At 40.2% G+C, this 20,088-nt stretch overlaps 3 protein-coding genes across 4 annotated transcripts in view; all 3 read right to left on the reverse strand.

The window, feature by feature from the left end:
• Positions 1-14,176, reverse strand: part of vapal (VAMP (vesicle-associated membrane protein)-associated protein A, like) — a 37,534-nt gene extending 23,358 nt beyond the window's left edge. The window contains exon 1 of the mRNA XM_032530510.1: positions 14,165-14,176. The gene's annotated coding sequence lies outside the window, so the exon portion shown is untranslated. The remainder of the gene's footprint in view (positions 1-14,164) is intronic.
• On the reverse strand, positions 183-8,998 carry rab31 (RAB31, member RAS oncogene family). The gene is made up of 7 exons (XM_032530513.1): positions 8,779-8,998; positions 7,642-7,721; positions 5,561-5,642; positions 3,875-3,946; positions 3,196-3,302; positions 2,232-2,341; positions 183-1,586 (listed from the first exon to the last, which is right to left on the reverse strand). Exons 1-7 carry the CDS (start codon positions 8,812-8,814, stop codon positions 1,489-1,491), a joined length of 585 nt encoding a protein of 194 aa, XP_032386404.1. The 5' UTR covers positions 8,815-8,998; the 3' UTR covers positions 183-1,488.
• ralbp1 (ralA binding protein 1) lies at positions 10,089-19,454 on the reverse strand. Of its 2 annotated transcripts, none has more exons than XM_032530509.1 (10): positions 19,346-19,454; positions 17,276-17,578; positions 15,443-15,874; positions 14,963-15,312; positions 14,273-14,434; positions 12,954-13,085; positions 12,665-12,775; positions 12,443-12,564; positions 12,238-12,358; positions 10,089-11,962 (listed from the first exon to the last, which is right to left on the reverse strand). In XM_032530509.1, the coding sequence occupies exons 2-10, from the start codon at positions 17,523-17,525 to the stop codon at positions 11,663-11,665; spliced, it is 1,980 nt and encodes a 659-aa protein (XP_032386400.1). In that variant the 5' UTR covers positions 17,526-17,578; positions 19,346-19,454; the 3' UTR covers positions 10,089-11,662. The 2 variants fall into 2 exon arrangements, with proteins under 2 accessions (XP_032386400.1, XP_032386399.1); XM_032530508.1 differs by having other exon boundaries at positions 12,238-12,373.
• Positions 19,455-20,088: the final 634 nt, after the last annotated feature.

The following is a 20,088-nucleotide window of genomic DNA, read 5'->3' on the forward strand; positions in this document are numbered from 1 at the left end:
AGGATTTGTGAAAATAGTTTGGTGTGACTTTGACAACAGTACATATGAGCAAAATTAGACTATGATTGCATTAAAAACTATGAATTGAACTCCTTTATCCTGTCATACATGTTGGTAAAGATTGTACATTTTAAATTATTTTTTAATGTGCACTAACTAACTTAAGTACAAATATAAACGTGTTTTAAGCTATTGACATGAACCAGAAATGTTGTTCCATAATAAAACCTTGTTGTATCCAAGCCAACTTTCATTTACAGTTCAAAGAAATGCAGTTAAGAGTTCTGTAACTGTTTCAACACTTACAAAAGTGACTTCAAATTAACAATGGTAAATGTATACAAAAGTGCGGTTGTACATCTCAAGTGACAAATCCAAGGGCTTTACTGCCAAATTAACAGCAGCAAATACTGTATGTATAATTTTAGTTTACACTTGATTTTACACTTTTTGCAAGCTAAATCGATTGGTTTAGGGCATTATGTTCCTTCAGAGTTTGGTTAGTATATAGAAGACAACCCTTTTGGAACTAACAGCTTTAGACATGTTTAGAGTAAAATACATGCAGGTCTTTTCTCTTCTTAGGTTAAAAAATACAAATAAAAAATACATGTTGTAACAGTCATTCCCTGTAGTGAAGTCCCAGACAATACATCTCAGCATGTAGAAAACATATTTAGCAAATTACCATGTAAACAATTATAGTATTGGTCACAGTGTTTCAACAGGGGGTGTCATATTGGAATTTAAATTTAGGCCACTAAGCTATACATTCTGCAGCATTACAGTTAAACCATTATACAGTCAAAGTGTGTGAAAACACATGATGAAGTGGAATGTAAAGCCGCTGCATTTGAACTACAGAACTGAATGTTGGTCTAAGGTTTGATCGCAACAACCTTATTCCGAATATTCTAATACAATTCTATACAAGAGTGATACATAAATGTACACAAAGGCTCCATAAAAAAACTAATTTTAAAACCTTCATTTAATGTGTGCCATTTAAGAGCCACAGTGCAATGAAAAATCTACGGAGCAGTTAAGTCTTTACATGTAAATGTAGTTGCAACAGCTAAAACTAGGGTTTAAAAATCCCATCAGTTAAATCACTTGTTATTAATGTGTGCTGAATTTTAAAGTTATCATGGAAAATGCGATAAAACCGTCTCTTTGTAATGAGCTGTGTAGTATCACCATACAGATATAAATCATTATGTAATTCAGGCAAAACACCACCTGAGGGGGACAAAATGAAGGGCTTTCTACTTCTAGAGTTGAAACTGCGACAATTAGTTGAAATAAATGTGCAATACCTAGACAATATTGTTGTTTTGTGTTGCAGTTGACCACACGTCCAACCTGACCTCTGTCTGTCCACTTTCTTGTCATTTCCAGGAGTAAGACGCTGTGTGCATTGTGGACCATGTGCTGTGCTGTTGGGGTTCCTGGTGCTGAGGGAAGTAATCCCATCAGCCACTGCTGGTACTAGCAGCATCTTCTGGCGGACACAGACGGCTGCCGGGTGAGTTTAAAGGACTCGTTGCTCTCCACCTCAGGATTTTCCAGGGGTGGGATCTGTTTACCTAAACACACAGCACAGGGTCATTTACAAAAGGTACCCTGGCAGATATACCTATTTATAAGCGTATAAAGTGTTGTATTATTTCTTCTGCAATGTATTTGGCAGTGCATCTTGGTGAATTGACCACTACTAGCAGCCAGAAAACCCAATGCCAGGGCTACTGCTTTTCTTAATATAGTACATACTGTAAAACCAAAACATGCATGAATAAAAAGATGTACTACTAAAATGTTATTAATTAATATAAATGTCATTGTTGTTGTCAAAAACAAATATAATGGAATTTCTCCACCCCACTTTATGGCATAAACACTCTATACGTGACTTAAAAAGTTGTCAAATGAAATTAAACTGAAAGCAGAATTAGACATATTGACAAAAAAACACCAAAAATCCTTAGTAACGTGAACATTAAATGAGTCATATTTTGTTTGTATTTAAAAGAATTAATCAACTTTTTTTATTTTTGTGTCATAGCATTAAATTGTCCATCCCATAAGGCACACGATAAAAAACAGCTCCCGGCTTCCCTAGCCTTTAAGTCAATAGCACATTTCTTCCTCTTTACTGCTAACTTTGAAAATAACACAGTACACACAGACACACATAGCACAAACGCAACATACAGCAAATACGTGAAACCTACTGATTTTCTGAAAGAGCTCCTCAACATTGACAGCATTTCGGGCACTAGTCTCGATGAAAACAGCTGCAATTGATTCAGCAAACTCCTTAGCTTCCTTCATAGGAACTTCCCTGTAAAAGAGCACACTAAAGTAAGTCTTAAGTAGGTTCACACTAAAAAAATGGTCCAATGGCAAATCAGAGGTTTTGTCATGACAAGGTACAGTTATTGTTAGGGTTAGGGTTCATGCGTCATGACTGTGTCATTTGAGTGTCATGTGTTCATGACAGTGTCATGTCACTCTTATGTAGAAAACTTCAAGTAAAGTGTTACCCTTTTCCCTGTCTTATATTTAATGTGGTGTCCCCTTCCACAGAGAGAGAGAGCAAACATAGAAATCTATGTCTACACAAGTCACTTTCGTGTTTTTAAATTTAACTTGCAGACAGAGAATATAAAGTGGCCAGGAGGGACAATATTTAAAAATAGTAAAGAAAGAGCACTTTCTTAGCCAAAACACAGTTAAAGACAATACTAGCAAGTGTCTTGGGCCACCTTGACCAAGATTTAAGAGGTGTCTCTGCTGTCAGTAGTCAAATAAAATACAATGTATGGTAATTATTTAGGGTAAACAACAAAATATTTACCAATATAATGTGAGATTCTTCCTACAGTTGCAAGACAATTGAAAGTCACAATCTGATTTTCTCAGCATAGTGGACTTGACATGAGTTATATAATATAACAAGAAGATTACTTTATTGTGGTGCTCTTCACTAAACCTGTAAGAGTTTGCTGTGCTGAAAGCCTGAACTAGAAATCACGAGTGACCACAGTAAATCTTCTGGGGGCAAATAAGCAAGAGCAAAAAGTAAAAAGCTCATATTTTATAATAAAGAGATGCGTGAGTGCGTGCGTGCGTGCGTGCTGATGCAGGACAGCCTTCTAGTGTCTACTATATGACTGTCTAAGAAAAAAAACTCACCTGATGTCTCCTAAATCATTCTTGTTTCCTGCTATGGCTACGACAATGTCCTCTGGACCGTGTTCTTTAAGCTCTTTCACCCATTTCTTCAGTGTCTGGAAAGAGTCCTGAACAACAACAGCACATCACAGTCAACATTGGGATATGGACTTTATGAGAATATGCTTGTGTCACATATTCATTCATATTCGCATTCGTTTTCAGACAAGTTTCCATGAACAGATCAGGAAAGAATGATATTTGCAGGTCCTGGAAGCGAGGCATTGCAGAGAGATGGAAAAGTAATTGAGTTTTACATCATGCTCATAGTGCAAAAGCAGCTTCTTCTGTTACACACATTTAATTTACTAGGGAGAGACTCAAGACATCAGCAGCTCTAATGGTACATTTACTCTCACGTGACCGCGCAACATTAAGGGGAAAAGGTGAGACAGAGAGATGAGATTCAGCCTTAGGGGTGGAGGACATTGCTTGAGCCCCTCAACAGTTGTTTATAATATAATTTTTTAATGAATAACTAGCAACCCTTTTTCCCCTCACCTGTTGAGGTCTGGGAAAAAGGGTTGCAAGTTATTCATTTTTCTTATGGGGATTTTGTCCACTAGTCTGAGGATGTCACCACTCCACACAGGCTAAATTTACAGCCACTTGATTTAAATGTGATAACTGTTATTCTTACCAGCTTAGTAATGTCATAAACAATGACAGCAGCAGCCGATCCCCTGTAGTACATAGGAGCTAATGAGTGAAACTAAAAAAGACAACATATATGTAGTAGTTAGCAGGATCAATCATGATATCAAATCAATCAGTTATACAGAACTGTCACCCAAGTGCTTTGTAAAGATGACTTAAAAAACAGTCTATGACCATTTAACCTGAACACAATAAATACATCTAAATCTGGATCTTAACATTGAAAGTGTTGTGTCAACTCATAAAAGACTAACACAGCATACTCTTCTGAGAGTAGACTATGCCCTTACATTTTTAAGTGATGATGGCTGATGGAAAAAGTTACTTCATTACAAGTTTCAGCTCCTCTTAAATCACTATGAAGGTCGCATTTATGCTCGCAGACTCATGGTGAAGTGTTCTCAGCCTCTACATAAAACATATGTAAATGTTCCTCAAAAGGCGCAAACTGTTTTGTTGACATTACAACAAATTCCAATATGGGTATCCTTTTTTAAGATTATTTTTTGGCCTTTAATTGACAGGATAGCTGGGGAGAGAGGGGGGGGAGACGACATGCAGCAAAGGGCCACTCTAGTGGGTGAGCTAGAGGTCGCCCCCAATATGGGTATCCTTAAGGCCTTAATTAACATGTTGAATACATTTTCTTCCCCGAGACACAAACAAATCTTTATTTTAATGTTTCAAAACATGCATTGTTTTCATCGCCTGGCAGTCTTCTTCTCTTCTCTTTTACAAGCTACCTTTACAGCACATCCACCAGCTGTTGATATTCATTACCACCGAATGCAGTCAGCACAAATGTATATCACATTATCACCCTTGTGCTTGTCACAATATATGAAATAGAAACAATAATGGTCCACTCATCAAAACATTGCTCTACAGCACCCCTGGTGGTCAAAAACTTCAGAGAGCATGCAGCCAGTGGTCATAATAACAATACTGTAGTTAATTAAGTGTAGTGTAGGGATAGACCGATTAGCAGCCCTGGACAATTATTGGGCTGATTCTTGGCACTTTGCAGAATATCTGTATCTGCGTTTTATTTGCCTGATAACTGATGAAGTTAATGAATTAAAATGTGCGCTACTTTGGCCTCGCTATTCTTCTGTGTCTGTCCCTCTGCTTTGGTTTCACTCATCAGAGTCTGACTTAATGTCCTGCCCACAACACTATCTGACTATCGCTCTCAGCCTTGAAAAAACAGTATTGGTCAATCCCTAGTGTAGTGACATGACTTTTTTAAATATCCCCCATCACACAGCTAGTCACATATGATTAGTTCAATGTTAGTCCCACAGATAAAGAGAACTTTAAACCCTAATATCATTAATTTCACACGAAAGCAGGAAATACTTTAACTACTTTTCCCATGCTGTAAGCATGTCTTGCAAGCTTTAACTACCCACACCATCCTCCCTCAATAAAATGAATCACTGTGATGATACCACAGTCTCGTGACCTTTGAACCTTCTGTGAATTATCCTATTTCACACCTAATAATAACTCTATGTCACGAGGAACGCTAACAGTGAAATTACTGTGTCACTGCTAGCTTCCTGATGCAAAATGTAACGGAAAATGCACTTTTTAAAATTCATGTCATGTGTGTAAACTTGAAGCTAATAATAAGTAAATGAGGAATTTCTGTTGTGGATGCACTCACCCTTTCCTGTCCGGCTGTATCCCAGATAAGAAATTTGTGTAGTTCATTTCCTGATGGCACTGTTTTGGTTAGGAACGATGCCCTGAGGGTGATAAAGAGCATTTTACTACAATGCGTGCAAGCATGTTCTTTAAAAAGCAGAGGAAACAAACAATATTGAGAATAAAGATGGTCGACACCAATTCCATGTTGCCTGACCCAGAGGCGTACAAAACAACCATCAAACAACAAAGGGCCAGCACATAAATCAGACAAAAACATTTGTTTAAATATGGCTTCGATTTTTTTGTCACCTTCTCAAAGCAAACATAACATTTTTTTAATTTATTTTTTTAAACCATCTCAGCTTACCTAATGTTGCCTTCTGCATGACCTGATGTCAGATGTCACCAGTCTCACGTTTTATCAAAAGGAAGTTTATTTCCTCCGTGTTATTAAGCTTGGTATTTATCTTATGTACAATACACTCACCGGCCACTTTATTAGGTACACCTGTCCAACTGCTCGTTAACACTTAATTTCTAAGCAGCCAATCACATGGCGGCAACTCAGTGCATTTAGGCATGTAGACATGGTCAAGAGAATCTCCTGCAGTTCAAACCGAGCATCAGTATGGGGAAGACAGGTGATTTGAGTGACTTTGACGTGGCATGATTGTTGGTGCCAGAAGGGCTGGTCTGAGTATTTCAGAAACTGCTAATCTACTGGGATTTTCACGCACAACCATCTCTAGGGTTTACAGAGAATGGTCCGAAAAAGAAAAAAACATCCAGTGAGCGGCAGTTCTGTGGGCGGAAATGCCTTGTTGATGCCAGAGGTCAGAGGGAGAATGGCCAGACTGGTTCGAGCTGATAGAAGGGCAACAGTGACTCAAATAACCACCCGTTACAACCAAGGTGGGCAGAAGAACATCTCTGAACGCACAGTACGTCGAACTTTGAGGCAGATGGGCTACAGCAGCAGAAGACCACATCGGGTGCCACTCCTTTCAGCTAAGAACAGGAAACTGAGACTACAATTTGCACAAGCTCATCGAAATTGGACAATTGAAGATTGGAAAAACGTTGCCTGGTCTGATGAGTCTCGATTTCTGCTGCGACAGTCGGATGGTAGGGTCAGAATTTGGTGTCTACAAATGAAAGCATGGATCCATCCTGCCTTGTATCAACGGTTCAGGCTGGTGGTGGTGGTGTCATGGTGTGGGGAATATTTTCTTGGCACTCTTTGGGCCCCTTGGTACCAATTGAGCATCGTTGCAACGCCACAGCCTACCTGAGTATTGTTGCTGACCATGTCCATCCCTTTATGACCATAATGTACCCAACTTCTGATGGCTACTTTCAGCAGGATAATGCGCCATGTCATAAAGCTGGAATCATCACAGACTGGTTTCTTGAACATGACAATGAGTTCGCTGTACTCAAATGGCCTCCACAGTCACCAGATCTCAATCCAATAGAGCATCTTTGGGATGTGGTGGAACGGGAGATTCGCATCATGGATGTGCAGCCGACAAATCTGCGGCAACTGTGTGATGCCATCATGTCAATATGGACCAAACTCCCTGAGGAATGCTTCCAGCACCTTGTTGAATCTATGCCACGAAGAATTGAGGCAGTTCTGAAGGCAAAAGGGGGTCCAACCCGTTACTAGCATGGGGTACCTAATAAAGTGGCCGGTGAGTGTATATTCATTTGCATTTGTAATTTGTAGCAAGTCTGCTAATAGTGACCTGAACTGCATTTCAAAAAATCCCTTTTTTCTGACGTCCAACTTAACATTTCCCCCTCTGTAAATCAAACCATTTGGAACAGTTATATCAATGTTACAACTGACTTATTTTTATTACTCATTATTATAAAAGATATGACTTGAAATCTCGAATCACTGTGAAAATGTCACTTGACGCCTCACATGGTCAAATGGATTGTTCCCAATTTAGGATTTGGACTGTATTTGATATCAAACCTTGACTTCATTTGGAACAACAAAACGTGTGGAGCAAAGATGGCTCTCTCTTATTGATTTGTTTCTTACCGCCCTAACACTATCTTTTGTGATTTGTACTGCGACACTCTTACCCTATTGTGGGACTTATGTTGTGGTCAAAATGATCCTGAACAAATCGGCAAACAATGCTGGATTTCCCAACTCCAGTGTCCTGAAAACAGAGGGTTAAAACATCAGTTACCGCAGTCCTCCTAACAAACGTGAACAGAGTCGCTGGTCACTAAACCCTGTTGATCGGGCAACTGTCTGGTCACATGCCCACGCCATCAGATAGCTTCCGGTTAGTGCATGAATTCCACAACTAGCTCTAAATTAAAATTCAATATTACTTATTTGTGATAGACAACATCTCCAAATCACCTAGCTAACGTTAACAGTTGAGTAAATTAACATGAAAACTCAAGACTTTAATGGCCTTTTTGGCTGCACGTCATTTATGCTTCATCGTTCCTTTTTGGTGATCCAGGTATAATGACAGCTCGTATTCTAGCTTTACATAGCTAGTTAGCTAAAGTATGAATACAATCTGCTAAGCAGAGGGGACTAGGACATTCTGTGGTTAACGCTACCCTAGGACGGTTGGCATTTAAAATGCGTGCTGGACAAGTCAGTTCCTGTGACGGATTTCTCAGGCCTTGTAAACTTTTATGCAACTCCTACAAGTTTGCAGTTGCCCTTTACTTTATTAATAAACTAACCTAGCTAACACTTTGCAGGTCCGGCTGAACATCCCTGTCACCGTCCATAAAGAGGGACTGCTGTGTGATTTGCTAACGCAGCAGGAAATCTAACGAACGTTACATGTTGCGGTTGGTATGATGATGACGTAATAGGTGATGAACTGTCTGAACCGTTAAAAAAAAAAAAAAACAGGTACTCGAGTTTGAAATGTTAAAAACAGACGTCGTTAACGTTACACGGTGATAAAGCAAATGTAAAATAACTGCTGCGCCCACTGTGCGTTCCGCTATTGGTTTTTCAGTCAACTAACGGTAGCTATCAACATTTTCGAAGTTTTCTGACGAACAACAAAAAGCTATAGTCAACAGTTTACAAAATAACCGACCGTTTACAGGGCAATCGTCTCAGTTAGCTAGTGTAACAGGTCTGTATGTTGTTAACGTCAAACTAATATCGGTTCTAGCTAGCAGACAAGAACGAATTTTGGTGGATAACGTTAAACAAAAACATCTGCCAGTGCCACTTACCCCTAAAAGGCAAACTTTGAGCTCCCTTATAGCCATAGTGAGTTTTGAAAGTTTTTAAAACATCATTTAACAATGTCAAGTCAGTGTCTTTGTCTCGTCATGCTTGAAACTCTGATTTCAACCCCTCTTCTTGGGTAGAAGAGAAACCCAGCCCCTGAGACAGACAGACCGATCATCTAACGACTAAACTGGACCAAGCGGTGTAAATGATAAATAAAACTTCTGGTGACGATTTTCAAAATAAGACACGCATAGCCTGATGTAGGCCTACTCACTCTTTTAAGCGATCCATAGATATACTCCATATTGTGGCTCTCCCCCAGATATGTTTTAAGACTTCTAAAACAAAAGTCTGCTTGTAATAATAACACATTATTTGTGTTGTTTATTGTGTGATATGGCTTTTCCACAAAAACTTCAAATACCTTGTAATTGCATCTACTCCTCCCTCCTTTTCACACTGTAAGTTGCATTTTGAATGATTATAATTCACAAAAATATGCTTGTACCTACTGTATGTGCCTTAAATCATAGGGTACATTTTCCCCTGAATGTGAAAACAGCCGTCTAGGCGGTAAGGAATATCAACAGCTGGTGGATGTGCTGTAAAGGTAGCCAGGCCAGGCGATGTAAAAAAAAAATATATATATTGTTTTGACAACCGTCTAGTGTTTAACTTTGAACATACAACATTCTACACAGTGAAGGTTAAACATCCATGTGAAGTAACAATAGGCAAAATAAAAGTGGATGAGGATTATAAATAAGTACCAATAATAATATTTGTGGATATTGTCTGTTTGAGTAAGGAAGCTTTTAAACTAGATTTAAATCAACTCCCCCGTAAGCTAATAAGTTGCTTTCCACTTAGCTATAGTTATTTAAAAGTGGAGAGACAAAATACAACAAAGACCGATATACAAAGACAAACAAAATATGCTTTAATTTTGAAACTAATTTTGCTTGTATCCGGTCTTTTTGCTGGCTGTTCTTTCCTGCTCGACGCTGTTACTTTCCAAATCGGAAACCAGCAATGACAAAAAGTCGGGTGGTTTCACGATCCTTTTAATACGAAATCCTTGACTCTGAGTCCAAACCCAAGATTTACACGCTCCACTTCAACAAAATGGACGCAAAGGTTTTATTTAGAACCTCATTAGTCCGGGAGAGGGGAAAGTATTCAAAGAACGTGTAATGGAAAATAGGAAGCACTAAATCCGGACTTCACTTCCAATAGAATACAGTAGTTGAGTAAAAAGGTAAATATTAGGCTGTCTGTGAGTCAGAGAAAGAGACAGAGAGGCTGAGAGAGTTCCTCAGATCAACACTTTATTCTTCACAGCATTATTCTGTCTGCAACAATAAGCTAGAAAAGCTTGGAACATTATGAAAATAACCTCATGAGAAGCTTCTGAGCCCAATCTAGCACGTATCTGTTTCAGTCACAGGATTAATAACATGTTGAATCATGAGTCCAGATGAGATTGCTTTGATTTGCCCGTGACCAAAGCAGGGGCAGTTACACTAGCATACTCCATACAGGTCATTATTAATAATAAAAAATGTGACAAAACGTAGGAGCTGAAAATACAGTATGTTTGCAATTTTACAATGATGTACACACATGATAAGTAAGTCAGGCCATGCCTTTGCTTTAAATATCACTGAGCAATGACAGTACTTTGCAATAGCCATGATCAGTGGTGAAATTAAATGACTGACTTGTAATCTTTAAGGTTTTTTTTACTCACTTCAACTGATGAACAATAACTCCACACATCAAGAGTTCAAAAACATGACCACATACACAACAAAACTAAATAAGCCTCCTGCGTGTCTCAGCACACATTTTGGCGACAATAATCATCGCAACAGATTTGTCGTTCCATCACAAAAACTGCAGAAATGTAATTTCCACGTTTTCTTGTTTGTGCAAGAGAAGCAGAGAGAAGAGAGAAGATGATTGCACTACAGAGCAAAGTGTGACTGTAACAATGCGGCCTCCAGCTGTTTGCCTATCTATATTATCCAGTGATGAATATACTTCTGTTGCGTATTTGTTTGCCGTTCATGTTTTCATCCACTGGTCAGTTGGGAGGCACAACGCCACTGTGTTTATGTGCAGCTGCTGTTCAAAGAAAAGAAAGCATCTACAATATATTTATACATATATTCATATATTACTAAAAAGCTGTTACTTAAAATCAATGTTTTTCTTGAAAAGTCATCCGTATTCTTAAGAATACGACTTAAATATATAATATATAGATAGACCAATCATAAATTCTTCATTACTCAAAGAGCTTTTGTTTTAGTGGTTCTCTGGGGAAATGTGTCCAGTCTGGCATCTTCGTTTATGGCACAGTGGTCTCTTTCCTAAGATGAGGGATATAGTGAGATACAAGAACTGAGATTATATCTGGTCTATGTTCATCACTTGAGCCCTTATCAGCAACAATAAGCTATATGTCACATACTGGCAAGGTGCCTGACTTTTACTTTTTTTTTAACCCTCTTCCTTCCCCCTACGTGCTCCGCCCACCCACTTCTACCTTCATACATGCTTGGCACTGTGGATTTGATAATATGGTCCACCTAGTCTCTCACAGTAGTAGCCACAACATTAGCTTCTCTAGTTTTTGGTGTTTTGCATTGAAAAATGAGAAACAAGGTTTATGATTCCTGCTAAAAAAGGTTCAGGACGCCAAAGACAGTAGAACAGATTTTTCCATGGCTGCCACTTGGTGGACACAATTACTAATGAACTCATGGATCCAGCAAAGTGAAATCTTCAGTGGATGACGAGTGACACTACAGGACAACTGACCAGCGGTAGAGACGTACGGCAGCCCAGAGCCACCAAACACATCACTGAGATGATATTTCACATGTTGGTGTCCCTCCTGTCTTTGTTCGGTGAGGGCTTTGAAGGATCCTTTGCTGCCTTGCCATTGACGGAGGCAGCGGCATCTGCACCGGCGGCCACCGCGGCAACCAAACATTTGGTCTGCTCCTCGGTGCGGGGCTCCGGGCTGGGCTGCGTGGGCGGGGCCTGCTCCGCCGGCGGCTGGACGGTCAGTTCCTGCTGCAGTTTGTGGCTGTGCAGGAGGCGAAGCTGAACGCGGAGCTCCAAGATGGCTTCCTGCTCCTCGTGGATGGCCTGGTTCAGGTGGGTATTTTTGTTCTACAGGGCAATAAAACAGAGACAGTGCTTGACAAACCTACTACTTCATTTCTGGCAGTATTTACAGAGAAAATGTTTATTTTATATTGCTCACGTCCGTAATCAAACAAAACAGATTCCGACTAAGTATTAAAAAATTTAAAACACAAACAGTATCATAGTTTACTTTAAGACTTTACTCTGTCAGAACTCAACACACTTTACTCCATCTTAAAAAAGGTAAATAACACTTTGATGATACTAAACAGCCAGTATGTGTTGATTGTTTTGTTCACCTCCAGTTCCTCATTTTGTTTCTGCAGGTCTTCCAGAATCATCTGCAGCTCTTCCTCATCTTCGCTCTCACTTTCACTGTCAGACGAATATTCCTCGGTCTCACTGCGCCCCTGCTGCCGGCTGAGGAACACAACGCTGGGTTACAGTTGAGACCTTTAGTACATTTAATGACAGTTTTCATGATATTACAACATATTTTCCTACCTCTGTATGTCTGCAATCTCTGCTCGCAGTCTCTCGATTTCTTCCTTCTCAGTAGCAATCTGTCTACGGAGAACCTGTTCAAGAGAGATCAGCTCCTCCTGCTCTGTTAGGATCTCATTTTCCTGATAATTGAGAGGAAGGGGGGAAGAGACACAAAATGATTCGATTGCTTGCATGGAGCTTACATGGAGCTTAGTAAAAATGTGTGTTTGAATGACTCACCTGTGCTAAGAGGAGGTTAATTACTTCCTCTTCATTCTCAGTCATTTCCTCTTTTGAAACATCCTCCTTCGAGAGGCTTGCTATCTCCTGGGCTATCTTACTCTCACACTCCTAAAAGGCCAAAAGGTGGAAAGATGAATAAATAAAGAACAAAATGGACAAGCTTTTCTGGTTTTCACAGTAAATGTTATATCATATGTTACGATATATTAAAATGTTTGTTCGGACTACAACAGTAAGGTGTTGAAAATATGCATATGCACAAATATAGTATCTAGACAAAACTTACCTGTCGTTTGGCCTCCCTCAGTTTGCGTTTTAGAGCCGTCAGGATTCTCTGAACCTCCCAGAGCCGCTCTTCCTTAGATAAGTCCTTCACCCCTGCCTGCAGGTCCCTGTGCAGGCAGTTCAGCAGGAACTCCTAAAACACATTTTTATTATATGTCATAATTCAGTTGACACTCCAGAACCAGTACTCAAGTCACTGCACCCTGTCAAACATAGGATTCAATTTAAGATTCTCACATTAACATACAGAGCATTGCACGGTCAGTCACCTGCATATGTGGCCGACCTAGTGGAACCTTATTATTAGACAGCCCTCTAAGGTCTACTGCATCAAATGTAGTAACTGTTCTTTTAACTGAACTACTTTAGTTTCCTCAAACATAAAAATAAAAACAGTAAAAATAACAAAAATAATGACAATGTCCTATTTTTTTTAAGTGCAAACCCTAATCAAAGTAGCCCTACTACTCTTTCAAACAGAGACTGACCAACGTTTTTCTTCAAAACATGATAGACTGCTCAGCCTAAGATATGGTCATGTTCTTTTTTCAGGAATATGAGCACGTCCACGTTCTATGTTGTATCAAAACTCGAAAAATAAAGCTTATTTTACGAATGTTTCACAGTTATTATGTTCTAAAACAACAATACCTTCTACTGTTCTAACGCTGGGTTTTACTATTTTCCAATTCCAACTCCGTTATCGCTCTGCACAAGTTAACTCAGAGTCAACTTTGGAGAACAGGCGGGCGATCTTCTACGCCAAGTTCGAGGTTAAAGCCGGACTCATGGATAAGACCAACCAGGCCAGACTCCGTCATGCTGGCTGCTGCTCTGCACTTGTGCACTGATATTGCTAGACAATATGACAAGAAATCTCGTCACGTTTTAATCGTCACACCTCTTCCAAACAGTAGGCCTGCACAATTAATCGTTATAAAATCGTGATCTCGTTCACCCTGATAAAGATTTAATTTTTAAAATTAAATTCCATATCAGCTGGAGCTTGGAAACAATTAGCTTAAATTAGTATAACCAGCGGAAGTGGGGAAACGTCTAGTCTGACTCTGTCCAAAGGTAAAACCCACCTACCAGCACCTCTAAACCTTACTAATTAACAAGTTATATCTGGTTTGTTGTCCCGGGTTCCAAGTGTTATGTTAAGTACTGTTTCCTGTCTGGTCTTTGACTCCGGTTTCATACTGAAAAAACGGAATAAGCTAATTTCCCCCCAAAACTTCAAACTATCCTTTTCATTTTCCATTATTCAATTTTGTCAATGAATTAATTGACTAAAAATAACAGCAGGGCTGAACCCACCTGTCGTCGGATCTCCTCTTTGATGTTCTCCTGGGTCTCAGGCAGCGCCGGCATGGTTGCCATGTTGGACCAGCGAAGAGGCCGCACCACAGGCTTCAGGACTACGTCTCCAAACAGCTCCCTCACGTGTGTGAAGAACATGTAAAGAACACGGTTCCCAATCTGAAGGTAACATGTTAACAAATCAGGGAACAAAAAGCATACAGTATCAGAGCTCTGCACAAACTGCATCTAGTCTTGCAGTGCATGTCAGATAAGGTTTGTATTCTGTGTGTTAGACTGTAGTATGAAAACCAATTATCACTGTGCCACCTTCTTCAAAAGACAAATTCCTGCATATTTACTTAGCATGATCAAACTGACCCTGGACTCCACACATTAGTTGAGAGAAGGTGGCGTGAGTCCTGCTGCTGTTTGTTCTGAATAAGTGGAGCAGCCACAGAGATGTCCCCTATGGGAATAAATCAGATTCACTAAACTAGGCCAGGGTTTTGGAGATGAACTGAATGTTTAATCCAATAAAAACTCTGTTGGTTTGTTGCTAAGGGGAGGTTTCTTATCTTTGAGGTACACTTGAGCCTGAGTCCTAAGACCTATTTTTCCATTTGATGTTTAGTTAGCCTGTTGCTAACATTTTTTTTCCCCAATTGATCTCCATTTACTCAGCTTGATCCATTCTTCCTCTCTGACCTGTATGGTTGGGTTAAGGACGATGGAGATATTCTGAATATTCATCTTGGTGTCCGCCTCCCTGGCGATGACGTGGTCCATGTGCGTGATAAGCCAGGAGAGAATAAGTCGGCTTTCCGGCGCCACCTCGGTCAGCAGCCTCTGGAACTCCGTCATCTTCTCCGCCTCCACCTGCCGACCGCAGGCGTCCTCAAAGCGCTGGGCCAGATCTCGGCCCAACAGGTTATCTGGCAGCTCGCGTAGGTACTGCTTCAGTAGGCTGGCAACCGTGTGAGGGTCATACTCCTCCAGGCAGGGGCACTCCTCACGGTCATATGCTGCTTTCAATTCATCCACCTTGGACTTCATGCCTGAGAAGGAGAGAAGTTGATTTGAGAATCAATCAGACATACAAATATTGAAATACTAGTTGTTTTTTTTGCAATTTGCCTTTTTTCACAAGATGATGGAAAGGTCAACAGCCTCCCAAAGTTACTCTACCTGAGACTCGGTAGATGCCTTCACAGGTCATGCCATAACTTTCAATGTAGTCCAAACATTCTCTGAAGATGGCTGGCAGCTGGATCCCATCATACAGAGCTGTCCTCTTGACAGCTTCAGTCAGAGGTGCTCCAAAGATGGGCCTGAAGGTGGGGACCTCCACTGGGACTGGCTCTGCCTCTGTTGTCGGTTTCTTCTTCTTCTTCTTCTCCTTCCATTGTTTAACCACATCTGCAGCCGTCAGGTCCTTAGATTTCTTATCCTTAGCCTTGTCCTCCTTGGGGCCCTTCTCCTTTACCTTGAAGTCCTTTTCCTTCTTCTTGGAGAAGCTGGGCTTCTTGAACACATGGATTCCCTTGGAGCGCTTCATCTTGGACGGGCTTTCTGCTTCGTCTGCTGAACTGTCCTCCTGGAAAGCGGCGTAGCCTTCCGCTAGGAAAGTAAAGAAAAAGTAAGAAGAGACAAAAATAGGGTTAGATCTGAGGGGTGAAACACCCGTTTTCTCTATTCTCCTCCTACGACAGAACCATTATAGCACTGAACAGGAACAGCAGAGATGTGTGAGAGAGAGAAGATAACGAAGGAGGGGGAGAATGGGGACTTGGAAAAGAGGTCAGCCACAGATTTAGCATAGCTCCCACAGCACCTTACGCCTCTCCTCTCTAGAACAGGCGCAGTTAAAATATATTTTTCCTCAGAGCAAATAGCTACAGAGCAGTGTCAAAGCCAGTAAGTGGCCTCTTTGTCTCCTCTAATTGTCTCTACTCTGGGTTTCCCGTAGAACAGTCCCTTTGTATCACGCCGCTGCCTGAGACACACCTTCACTGGGCTCTCTGGGTGTGCTCTGAACAGTCCATCTCTTCCTCTCTCCCACCATACTCTGGTGTAGGAGCTAAATACAGACATGGAAATATCCTGATACCAAGTGGACAATGAGCCTGACAATCACTCAGTGAAAAACATTCTCAGTAAAGGAACATTTTTCACCACTACAGCCATCAGGATGGAAAATGGGACGCTCTCTCTCTCTTTACTCAACAGCTACTACTGTGGAGACAAGTCTAAAGCTTAGTGGCCAGCAGTAGATGACTTGTATGTACTTGGTAGCTCCCAGATGTTAGCAGATAAGGTTGGTGATATTCTACACGTTTCTTATTGTCAACAAATCCATGAAAATAGAACTTCCTGCGTAGCCCAAAAAACAACTAAAAACACATGGGCTTTGTTCAAGCTTTCGAGCAACAACTAAAAATGCTGCCCATTTCTCAATCAGTACTAATTTGCATGTCAACTATATACTGAGCAAGTGTACAGCTTGCATGCAAGGTTGCAAAAATACTATTTAATAATTATGAGATATCAAACCTTAATTAACTACAGTATATTACACGGTCCCTAGTAACTTCTTGCGATTTTCAACATTACAGTGAGCATAACGTATTATTATACCCATGATCATTGTTTTGTTATACTCATAAACATTAATTTATAAGCAGAGTTTACAATTAGCCCCATCCATCAGCCAAATGCTGGTAAAATGAGTGGCTGGTAAAATTTCACATTCACTAGTCATTGAGCTGATGGACATAATATAATAAGTCAGTAATTTATACGTCAGCAGACAAACATTAGGATCAGTCTGACAAAGATTTGTAGGACAAAAAGTCGCTTACTGAAAATCTTCTAGAGCTTTTAGCCATTTTTCATCGCTTTGACAAAGTTTGGAAAAATGGCTAACAGATCCGCAAAATATCCAGTATGTGACCTTGAGCTTTTCCAAACTGCTATTTCCAAGGTCAATAATAAACCTCAAGCTACAGGATCGTTCCTTACTCCTTTTCTCCTTCTTCTTGAACTTGTTCTTCTTCTTGCTGTGCTCTTTGTCATCGTCTGAGACGTAGGCGTCAGGTGCCTCGTGGTGATGGCCATCATGAGGTGGCGATGGTTCGCCAGTGCGGTACAAGCCGGGAAACTTGGTGGGACTGATCTCCTCAGAGCTGGGGGTGCGGGCCACACCCCCTTGGTGCTCAGCCCTGCGCTGCTCTGCAGGGCTGCTGCTGGGGGGCAGGAAGCACTCAGTCATGGCTGCTCTGGCCTTATCACTCCTCTGACGGGCACATCACCTCTCCATCACACCTGCAGAGGGCAGAAATACAAGATTCTAACACAATAAAACCCAGCATTCAACTTCCAGATAATCTAAAGTGTGGTCCAGTTTGCACATAATTTATTTAATAATTCCTCCTGCCTGTTATCAACGTGTTAGTTGTCTCTTATTTAAGTGGTGGGCAGTGGCCGGGTCTGCTAGTTTTTCAAGGAGTTTAATTAGATTTTTTGTATATTTATTTTTGTGTAATACATATCATATAGGAACTAAAAATTATATATGAACTAAATTGGAAAAAACTTGAGTAACAGTACTTTTCACAATATAGATGTAAAGAATTACTAAAGGATTTTAAACTTAAGTGTCTCATTCCATTCCAGAAGTAGCTTATAACTATACAAAAGACATTATAGCAACAGAAATGTACATAAACAACAATAACAAGAAATTCTAAGCAAATCTACTCATCGTCACAGCAGTACTTGCACCACCCATGGAAATCTAAATGGCATAAGAAAAGATAATTTGTGTGCTTCTTAAAATGAATTATAATTAATTATCTCTTAAGGCAAGCTGTGATAATGAAAGCAAAAAAACAAGTTATTTTCCACCTAGGCTAACATTTAAAAATCGGTAACGGATCGATTGATCAGTAAACCAAACTGAAATTTTGTATTCAAAAAGGTAAACTTAAAAGCACAACAAAACTATCTGTAGTCCTTTTCGCTTCTTCTTCTTTCTTTGTTTCCTGAATATTTTCATGACGACCGATGTAAAGGACAACTGCAACAGTTACGTCCACCCACCAGATGGGGCTCTGCTATATGAACAACATCTTGCATGTTCGACTTTTAACATGCCAAGCCTGACAAACAGTCAGCAAAATCAAAACTACAGCACACTTCATCATCTAAAGTTAGATTGACTTATCAAAAAAAAAACTGATGACTGTAGATGAAAATATTAAGACAGCCATTTGAAAAACAGTACGTCAGTCTGCCTTGTTTATGTTCGATCAAGCACAAAATCAAACTCCTCAGCCGTTTGTACATGTTTTAGTAAGTAACTTAGGCAATAATGAAGTAACAATAATTTACGTAACTACGGAAGGGGTTTTGTGCATCTGAAAAAAAGATAGGCTTCAATTTACCCTACTAATCACCGTAAAATGTTTCTAAAACTTACTGTAAATTGAAGATATCCTTTTACATATTGACACTAGAAACAACTTCAATGTGAGTCAAGTGGTTAATGAGGTGCAATGCGTTGCAGTACCAAGAAGACAAATGTGATACATGACGCAACAACAGCTATACCTTCACCAACACTGTCTAGACTGAACTCTGGACACCAAACTATCAACTCAATGCTTGTCTGACATCTTAATCTGCCTTCTTTCCCTGGGCAGGTTATCCTCACTCACTTCTTGCCCTGTCCTGTTTCTATAGAAAAGCTTATAAAACAAAACCAACCAGTCATTTATATTCAACTGGCTGTTAGAATACTTGGGTTAGTTGCTTCACTATTACATTTAAGGACATTTACACTAAAAACAGTCCGAAACTAGAAGCTCTCATCTGAATGGAGGGGCCCATATGCTAACGTTAACGTTATTTCAGCTAGCTGCCAACCTGCTAAGCTAGCCGACTAGCTAGCCTATCCGTCACGATTAAAGCCACCGTTTCGTCCAGACAAAACTAACTTGAGACTTATAGTTAGCAACGTGTGCTTAGCCCTATTTTGTAACTGCTGTACTGTCATTGAACACGCAAAAACAAAAGGACAAGAAACTTTACCAAGAACTATCCCGTTCGGTCAGTTTCAGAGTGGAGCTTCCGGTTGTCTGTACACTAAATAAACCCATCTACGCTTGCGCCACAGCCGAAGTGCTTGATGGGAAATGTAGTTCGAAAGCGAACGCTTTAACTGCTTGGATCTCCTACCACAAATGTATAGTCTATGTAGGTTTCTTGGCCCACAATGATCCAGAAATAATAAAAGGACGTTTAGGCTGTGGTCTCATTTTGATCTTAACCACAATCTTGCTGTTACAAGCCTGTGTACAAGAGAAACCATCAAACAAGGTTTTGTAAAACAACCATCTTCTAAATTAGGTGAAACCACTTGATATTTTGAATGTGTGCTTTCCTAAAGGCTGTGGTTGCACTCAGAAGACTGGTGGTCATCTTGACATTTGAAACACATTAGTCCTCTGATCTTTGTTGGTACCATCTGTTCCAAATCCACAGCTGCAATGGCAAAATGAGGTCATGATTCAATATCATAAAAAAAAGACAAACAAGGTCTCATTGTGTGTCTGGTACATTAGTCTGTGCAAACTGCTGTTGCATGCCAATTGGGAACAGAACCAGTGATAGGGCACCCTGCTGCCTTTTGAAAATGCACTGGCATTACAAAGAGCATTTGTGTGTGGTTGTGAGAGATTGTCGTTGGTAATCATTCCATTTCCCCTCTGCTTGCAAGAGACAGTCAGTGACCACTGGAACACCTGTGGACCAGAGTGGTATAATTACAACTT

Source organism: Etheostoma spectabile, chromosome 12 (assembly GCF_008692095.1).
Source record: "Etheostoma spectabile isolate EspeVRDwgs_2016 chromosome 12, UIUC_Espe_1.0, whole genome shotgun sequence".
Taxonomy (NCBI): domain Eukaryota; kingdom Metazoa; phylum Chordata; class Actinopteri; order Perciformes; family Percidae; genus Etheostoma; species Etheostoma spectabile.

Bases quoted from the DNA above. Each gene is read 5' to 3' on its own strand.
- rab31 (XM_032530513.1), bottom strand. From the start codon at position 8,814: ATGGCTATAAGGGAGCTCAAAGTTTGCCTTTTAGGG. The intron at 7,722-8,778 runs GTAAGTGGCACT...CTCTGTTTTCAG, and splicing joins TCAAAGTTTGCCTTTTAGGG to GACACTGGAGTTGGGAAATC. The intron at 2,342-3,195 runs GTGAGTTTTTTT...GCTCTTTTACAG, and splicing joins AATGATTTAGGAGACATCAG to GGAAGTTCCTATGAAGGAAG.
- ralbp1 (XM_032530508.1), bottom strand. From the start codon at position 17,525: ATGACTGAGTGCTTCCTGCCCCCCAGCAGCAGCCCTGCAGAGCAGCGC. The intron at 15,875-17,275 runs GTAAGGAACGAT...TTACTTTCCTAG, and splicing joins CAAGAAGAAGGAGAAAAGGA to CGGAAGGCTACGCCGCTTTC. The intron at 13,086-14,272 runs GTGGGTTCAGCC...AATGTGTTTTAG, and splicing joins AAGAGGAGATCCGACGACAG to GAGTTCCTGCTGAACTGCCT.